The sequence below is a fragment of the Sinocyclocheilus rhinocerous genome, unplaced genomic scaffold, assembly GCF_001515625.1.
Source record: "Sinocyclocheilus rhinocerous isolate Xijiao unplaced genomic scaffold, SAMN03320098_v1.1 scaffold498, whole genome shotgun sequence".
Taxonomy (NCBI): Eukaryota; Metazoa; Chordata; class Actinopteri; order Cypriniformes; family Cyprinidae; genus Sinocyclocheilus; species Sinocyclocheilus rhinocerous.
This window is the reverse complement of record NW_015633594.1, coordinates 142,816-151,922: the sequence shown is the minus strand read 5'-3', so window position 1 is coordinate 151,922 and position 9,107 is coordinate 142,816. Positions and strand designations below refer to the sequence as shown.

The 9,107-nt window shown below is 36.7% G+C and overlaps 1 protein-coding gene across 5 annotated transcripts in view; it reads left to right on the top strand.

Moving 5' to 3' along the window:
• Positions 1-9,107, top strand: part of LOC107744676 (protein FAM131B-like) — a 45,604-nt gene that overhangs the window by 23,390 nt on the left and 13,107 nt on the right. For 3 of the 5 annotated variants that reach the window (XM_016558479.1, XM_016558475.1, XM_016558478.1), the window contains exons 2-4: positions 2,171-2,208; positions 6,828-6,863; positions 7,288-7,393. In XM_016558479.1, coding sequence (XP_016413965.1) covers positions 2,171-2,208; positions 6,828-6,863; positions 7,288-7,393 — 180 coding nt within the window. The remainder of the gene's footprint in view (positions 1-2,170; positions 2,209-6,827; positions 6,864-7,287; positions 7,394-9,107) is intronic. The other 2 variants (XM_016558476.1, XM_016558477.1) reach the window with 2 other exon arrangements.

Genomic DNA, 9,107 nt, shown 5'->3' with positions numbered 1-9,107 from the left:
CACATATATATATATATATATATATATATATAAGTATATGCACAATGCACATATATATATATATACACTGCTCCTCAAAAGTTTGAAATCAGTAAGATTTGTAATGTTTTTTTTTAATAAGTCTCTTGTCAAGGTTACATTTATTTGATCAAAATACAGAAAAAAACAGTAATATTGTAAAATATTATTACAATTTAAAATAATGGTTTTCTATTTCAATACACTTTATAATATAATTTATTTCTGTGATGCAAAACTGCATTTTCCTCAGCCATTACTTTATATTTCAGTGTCACATGATCCTTCAGAAATCATTCTTATATGCTAATTTGTTATCAATGTTGGAAATAGTTGTGCTGCTAAATATTTTTTTTGGAACCTATGATACTTTTTTTCTGGATTGGATTCTTTAATGAATAAAAAAGTTAAAAAGAACAGCAAAATAAAAATATTTTGTAACAATATAAGTCTTTACTAGCTTTAAAAAAAAAAAAAATCAATTTAACACATCATTTCTGGAAAATTTCTTTCCAAAGAATTGTTTCAAAAGCTTTCTATTCTAAATAAATGCTGTTCTTTTTTACTTTTTATTTATTAAAGAATCCTGAAAAAAAGTATCACAGGTTCCATAACGCACAGAAAAGGACGACAATATATTGCCATATCGATATTTTGTCCCACCCCTAAAATGTATTTGCTTCACCTACATTTGAAATGAGCGCATTAAAAAAAAAATCTGTCCCATAATGCAATGCCTCTACAGTATGATACTGTATTCCGAATGAAGCGGGCTGAAAACAGAAAACTGCTGTATTGTATATTTACAGACATTCTGTAAAAGATACAGTATGTTAATGTGGTATAAAACTGTTTGAAATTCCCTGTAAATTTACAGTAAAGTTTTACAGTATTTTTTACATTGTTTTCGGTTGGCAGTGAGCGTTCTGCGCGCTGTTTATGCACCCTGTGCGCCTCGCATTTTTGCAGGAGCGCTCTGAGCGCCTGAAGTTGAAAAAAAAGCAGCTCTGAGCAGAAAAAGTGCTCGACGTCATTCACGTTTTTTTCCATTGTCCAATCGAATTAATGGAGAGGCGGGCCTTCCGTTGTGGTGCCGAAAGTTTACCGTTGCTTAGAAAGGCTGGAAACTGCGAAGATGGAGGAGAAACTTTTGGTGTCTGTCGCGGGTTACCCGGAGCTGTAATCCAGGCCTGGTCCTCTCTCGTCTTTCACTGTCGTCACTCCTCCTTTCGGAGCTCCTCCGTGGGACTCGAGACCGGTGAGTGGTGCAGGTGTCGCTCATTATCAATTACTCCACCGGCCTTGCTCTGTTCCCACGGCTCTCAGCCCCGCCCCCACTCGTCACAATGTTATATTCTCCAGTTTGTCCAGTTCATCTTGTGCTTCTGCTCATTTATCAAAATTGCCATAATGACCGTATATTATAAGCTAAATGACACGCAAAAATCACCCATTTAACCTAGCTAAGTAAATCGGAAATGTTTACTGTAACTGTCTCACTCTGTATTACTATTCAACTGTAACTGTATGTTACTATGGTTACCAATGTTTATAGGAAGCGCATTAATATAGAACGTGATTAAACTGACCTGGAACTACCTGTGCAGTTAAACGAATTTAATCAACACCTGCCAGCTAATCAGAATCGAGTATGCAGACAGACCATGGCATAAGACAGTTTACTTAACAGCAAAAACCAAAGATTTTAGAGCGCTCGCGCTATAATTCTTTGATTAGACTGACAGGACAGCTGATTTGGTGGTTGCCTAGCAACATAAAAAATGCCTCGCGTTTTCAGACATAAAAACGCGGTCGGTGTGATCGGGGCCTAACACTGGCTAAGAGAAAATTAATTACAAGTAACAAGGACCAATTTCTCAGCCAACACTAATTACCATAATGGTGACACTTATGCTTTTTAGGCAGTATATATACTGTAGACTGCATTGATGTACCAGTTGAACTCTGAATACAGTGTCATCAAGAAATTACTCCCCGATCTAGTAACATCCTTGAAATATTTTTAAAATATGTTTATATCATTGCCACCTACTCTTACAATCACAAAATACATGACCTGCTTATACCTTTCCTGTTTGAATCTCAAAGCACCCTGTTATAATCTACTCTTTTTATCTCCTTCTCTCTCCAGCAACAGATGGAGTTCCCGTGCAGAAGGATGGGGAACAGGTAAGGGAACTGCCTATTACACCAACATAAATATACTAAATTAGCCAAATCTCTCAACAGTGCTGACACGCTATGACACTCCACACCACAAATTCCTGTTTGGCGGGGAAAAGCATCCTGCTCCAAGATGGAGGCCAAGGTGTCCAAAACAGGAAGAGATTATCTCAGTTCGGGAAGTGAGCCAGCTCTCCACCTTAACCGCAGAAAGACATTGTTAGCATAATAGCCTAGTTAACAGCATGTAGTTTAGTGATTACCAGAACTGGCTTGTAGTTTGGTGTTATAGTCGTTAGCCTTTACTTTTGGTTAAGTGTGTGTGCTCCAGTCCCCCACACTCCTAAGAGCTGACCCAGAAAGCAGGCTTATAGTATTTGCCTTCAGCTATACAGTGACACTGGAGACTGATTCTGGGTCTGCGCTTAAGAGAGGGATTATGATTTTTCTCAATGGATGCTCCGTATCATCATTGACACATCACTTTGCTTGCTTTTATTTCTTCTTACGTCTTCATACATATTGCTGGTAAATTTGAATGAGTAAGCACATTCATTTTATCTCACAAAAAGCATATGTATAAGATTTGCTCCCTCCCTCTCTCTTTCAAAGCTAATTCCAGTATCAGACAGGGTTTGCTACATAAAGAAAGAACATATGAAATTCAAAAGGTCTTTTCATGAGATATATGTTTTTATAAATTGGTAAATACACAGTTCTGTTATCTGTGTCACCCTTTTCTGGTTTTGAAGTACCTGGCTGAACATAAAAATGATGAGAAAACAAGAGATAATCAGTGTGACAAGATTGAAATAAAACCCTAATGACAACAAACAACGTAATTCGAAAACAAGTTTAGATCTGTATGTGTAATATTTCTGAATTTAACAAAATATTAAATTTATACTGTTTATACTACTATTTTTGTTACATACAGGATATTAGCAGACTTTTTGCTTCTTCAAGAAAAATAGTCCAAAATGAAGCCAACGCAGAATATTATGGAAGGCAGACGGGGCTAAAAGTCTTTAAACGCACTGTTTCAACATGCACAGCAGCCAATGAAGTTGATGTATTTGAGACTACTGTATATTTGGATATGTGATGCGATGGTACGTTGGTATATAGGTACACAACACATCAGACATCATGTTTATTCATGAAGAATGTCATAATGGTACACTGGTACGCATGTGTGCAAACATCAGATGTTATATTTGCATATTTGTTCATGAGGGATAATGCATGAGGGATAATTGGTATGGTGTGTGTGATGTCAGTCCTATGTCATGTTCTTTTTAGTTGTTTAGTTCATCATTCTTTCTCAGGTTGAAAAGTCTTAATTTACATTGTAAGATTAACTTTAGCACAGCAGTTATCAGTAAAGCAACGGCGCAATAAACTAAAGAAAAGAATGTGGGTAAATCTAGAGGTAAATTGATTTCTAGTCGTGTCCATTTTTTGGAAGGCCAAACAAAGTAGTTTCACTTTCACAACGAAACACACAGCGCCACACACGGCGGGCTAGAGTGAGTGGCGGCGGGCGGGCTTGAGGCAACCACATGTGACGACCCCGGGCTGGACTCCGCTTCGTGGATATCGTCCTCTTTTGGAAGGCCAAACAAAGTAGTTTCGTTTTCACAACGAAACACACAGCAACAACAATACTACAGTGTGAATCAAAGTTACGCCTTCTTTCTTTGTGTCAACATTTGGGCGGCGTTATACAAATCTTCCCACTTCGTGACGTAGACATGTGGGGGCATGTTAGAACGAGCCGTTTTAGCTAGGCGTGGTTGACTCTTAACTTTTATAAAGAATATCTCTTTGGATTTTAGACTTTAGTCTTTGTAACTTTACAGATCTTCTTTATGCACCAAGAGCTTGTAAAACTCCAAAGAGAAAGGAAAAATTGAAATCGCATCATATGACCCCTTTAAAAGTATCACACATTCGAACACGGCCAGAATGTGCAAGATTTGAGAGACACATCACCTTAGCACGGTAAAACATTCCATTCATAGACTTCTGGCCCCCTCCACCTTCCATAGTAAAGAAAACATTGAGTACCTCCAGTCTACACACAGGGTTGGTGCTTAATTCCCAGATGAATCCGGGTTTTTTTATCGAGTTGGAGTGAATGATTAAATTGATTCATTCATAAAGATGATCAAGTGTTGCCACCTGCTAGTGCAACAATGTAACTAACAGAAATAATTATTAAAAAGTCTGGTACAACTTGACAAGTCTGATACACCGAAAGTTTCAGAGAAATTATTTCAATTTTAAGAAAGATTATGAGGACAAACATTATTTCTCTTTGGAAATAAATGTACCGATTAAACGTGCACTGTTAGACAGGAACATGTATCAAGAGTAAATAGTGGTCATTTTGATTTTGTGTTTGAAGTTTGTGCTCTCCAGGAGGTTCCCAAATTATTTTAACATTGTATAGACTTCATATTACTCAGCATCTAATTTAATATACAAATACCAAATATATCGTAACATCCACAGGCTTGTGTGCTATTTACAAAACATCTCATCTGTAATAGCGAGTAAACACAGCTCTCTGGGACTAATCTCTGTCCCTGATCCATCCTGGCTAGTATATCTCTTTACCATCACTGTTAAAAATAGTACGATGACTGTAGTCAACAGTCTATTACAGCATTCACTCCCTTCACCTATCATGTCTTCAGCATAGACTGATTGCATTAGACTGTATTTATATTATGTTATAAACACACACACAGAGAGAGAGAGAGAGAGTTTCTTATTTATATGCTACGTAGAAATAGTCTTGCTTTTAGCATAAGCTTTGCTCATGGCTTTTATCTGTTTATTAGTCTAGGCAATGGATGTGAGGCCGTAGTTTTTCATGTAGAACCTTTTTTTCTAGAATGCTCCTGTCTGTCTGCTAAAGCAAACTTCACAACTATTGCTATTGCTCACTTACAGGATTTGAATAAATACCAAACCTTAAGTATTAAACCTTGGCATATAACTCATCCCACACATTTGAATGATATGCTGTAAAATGCTGTGGCTTGTTGAGGAGAGATGTGCTATTACTTCTCTAAGCAATTTGACATGTGATTTTTGCCTGGCAGACAAAAAAAACAGAAAATAAATAAATAAATAAATGTTCTTAGTGACGGAGGGACCTAAGTCATATCTAGGGACCAGAATGTCATAAAGACTTAAATATAGTTTTTTCCCCCCCTGAACCAACAAGTAACCAAATAGAAAATGTTGCAAACAGTAATGTGCTAAAACAAGAATACTTTAGCAAACGCATAGAAACACCCTTGGCAATACCTTTGTGGCATCTCTCACATCTTGTTATGTATTTATTTATTTATATATTTCAGAAATGTAAAAATCTAGTTATTGTCTTGCCACTATCAAACTCTGTTACAGATAATACATAAAACAAACAAAATTAAATGATACATTCAACCAAAAATAAAAAAATTTACTCACCCTCATATTCTAATCAACCTTAATTCTTAACTCTTTTTATTCAGTGTAACACAAAAGAAGAAATGTTTAAATAATTGTCTAGCTCTTTTCCATTCCTTCACAATGGACATTCACTGAAGTATTCTAGGATGTAAAAAAAAGTAGTATCGTCTTTATCATGTGTCATTTTTATCATAAAGGTCTCCCAATTGACTTGTGCACTATATTCCAAGTCATGAGAGCTTTTTTGTGAACAGACTCAAATTTGTTTTAAAAACATATTATTCACACCCACTCTGGTGCCTTCTTGAGAGTTCATGAGAGGAGATAGAAAAGTCCAATTTAGCAACAAATCGTTCTTTTGAGCAGAGGTGTCCAATCCTGCTCCTGGAGGGCCACTGTCCTGTAGAGTTTAGCTCCAACACCTGAATCAGCGAATCAAGGTCTTACTAGGCATACTAGAAACTTCCAGGCAGGTGTGCTGAGGCAAGATTGAGCTAAACTCTGCAGGACACCTGTCCTCCAGGACCGAGTTTGGAGACCCCTGCTTTTGAGTCTGATCTTTGAATCATTTAAATGATTAATTTAAGAATTAGACTGATCCAGTTCTCTGGATTCAGCTCACTGACTCAATGATCCGATCACCGTGGTTTAACAGCCCACTGGAGAGGAAGTTTATCAGTGGACACATTTTGGTCTGTTCCTTACACAAAGCTCTTATATGGTTTCAGAAGACATTTTAGATGTTCGGACCACTTTTAAGATACGTTCATGGTGCTTAAAAGTTTTAGTTCCAGTTCATTGTAACTGCGTGGAAAACAGCAACCCGTATTTGTCATTTTGTACCTCAAAGTGCCTAGAAAGGTTTGAATTAACCTGAAGATCAGGTTGTATGACTGAATTAAATTTTTTGGCTGAACTATTCCTTTTATTCCACCTCTCTGTTAGTCCGGCCAATAAATCGGCTTCTCAGAATTTGATGTCCTCTCTTTTTTATTTCTCAATTTCTCCTTCAACATCACATGTTTTTAAAATGCCTTGTTCTGTCACAATCCCCCTCTCTCTCCTCCTTTCTCTGTGGCCGTCTCTCTTGCTCTTTTCTCCTCTTTCTTCAATTCTGTCTATTCTTTCCCCATCCCTCCTTCCTCTCTCTCTCTCAGCATGGCCAAACAGACTTTTCATGGGATGGAATCAATGTAAGTGTTGTGAATATCATTCCTCCATTCCTTTCCTTTTGTTATTTTCCTCTGAATCACAATCTCCTATACCCCATTCCTTCGTTTGATCGGTCTCTCTTTTGCGATGACTTGTCGGTGTGCTCTAGTAGTTAGACTTTGTTGCAGACGTAAATGACAAAAGACTACACTTCCCATCATGCAAATGGACAGAAATTAAGAAGCAGGCTGTTGGGAAATGTAGTTCCACACGCTCTAAACCACTTCGCTAACTTTCTACTTAACTTCTTTCATCACCTCTTTCCTTTCCATAAAATGCCACGCTCAAAATTTTGCATTTCATTTCTGCTCTGGGCCGTCTCCTGCTTCATCAAAACCATCTATTTCTTCATCTTTCCTATTTTCTGTCCCATTTTTCTCTCTTGAATGCCTTCCTTCATTTCAGTTGTCCATGGAGGACACAACCTCAATCCTCCCTCAGCTGAAGAAGCGGAACTCCAACGCCTATGGAATCGGCGCTCTGGCTAAGTCCTCTCTGACAGGTGTGTCAGGTGTGTGTCTGTCCTGTGAAATGGTAAACTGACCCCATGTTGACTCCAGACTGAGCTGGAGGAGATGGAGCCAACATGGACCCTTGTGGGATTCCCTTTTCACCTCCCGTTTCCATTTACAACACTCTCCAATGGCTCATGCCATTGGTGAATTCCAAGATCCAAATAAGAATAGATCCCTGGAAAAAAGCGATATGTTTCCCACAATGCATTGTCATATGGCTTTTCATTTTTTCCTAAGTGGTGGTTGATGGTAGAGGCAGGTTTTTGTATGTAAAGTGCTTGTGAAGTGCGGAGATCAGTCAGTGTGTTGTATTGTAATATTGTTGTTTCTCAGGCTCCTGTATCTGTGTTTTTGTAGTACTGTTGTGTGCAGTGAAGTATATCCTTCTCTGAAAGATCCTTTTCTTCAGCTTTAATAGTTCGTGTTCATCATTTCATTAGATATTACCTAAGAGTTTGAGAGATCTCTGAATTATCTCTGTATGTTTGCACTAATGTACTGGTAAAAAAAAAAAAAAGGATATATAGATTCTGTCTAAATGGCAAAGAGCAATTGATTTTTTCTCAGTATCTTAAATAAAGGCTCCACACAGAATTTACTGGTATTCAAACAGATCGTTACAGCCTGGCTGGAGTATATCACAAACATAGCTTCAATGAATTAGCTGAAACTAATAAAGAAAATGCAGGAGAAAGTGTAGGCTATTATTGTGCGTAGATCTTTATTAGTGTGGAAAGACAGCAATTCCAGCAAGACAAATTCCTATCCCTTGTCACTAAAACTTGATTATTTATTTTTCCAGACCATAATCATCTACTCTAATTACTCTCCATCTCATTATGGAAGTCATTTTCATTTCCTTACCTCAAACTAAATTCTACACATACTTATCACCAACAGAAACATTATAACACAGCACATGGAGAGGTTGCGTTGGCTGTATACATTGTAAATATTAAAGGATCATTTAAAATTTGAAATTCTTTTCATCATTTTAACAGACAATAATTTTATTAGAATCTTACCTCATTTTACAAGTGAGAATTGTAGACCTGGAATTTTTTTTCTAGTTACGCCAAGCTCTAAAATATTTTATTGGGTAGAAATTGTCATTTTAAAACATCTTTTAAAACGTTTTTACCCTTAATCGTTATCCAGTAAATCACAAGACTGGAAAATTCATGTAAATTCATGCACTCTCAGTAAAAAAAAAAAAAAAACTTAGTTCCTGAAGTTGAAAGAGTGGCATCAAAGTGACCATTTTTTAATTTTTATTTTTTAGTACATTAAAATAAACTGACAGCTACATTCACAAGTTATTCTTCATAAAGATGTAGCATAATTGGTTACTTTTTGCTACATTATGTAAAACAATTATGTCATTTTTAATTATTGAAAATATTCATTTTGGTTATATCACGGTGATATGGCATACTTTCATATGAGGCGGACAAAGTGCTCAACTCCATTACTTGAGTGAAAGTACAGATACTGCTGGTCAAATATTAATCCATTACAAGTAAAAGTTGTAAAGACAGATTTTTACTTAAGTAAAAGTACAGAAGTACTTGCTTTTAAAAGTACTGATCTCACACAGCTCTGGACACATCTATGTGTAGCCATTCAACCACATTTGAACAAGAGTGGACAGTGAAATCCTGTAAATACAGAGTGATAAGGAAGAAAAAAAAATCAAACCTGCTTTAAAAC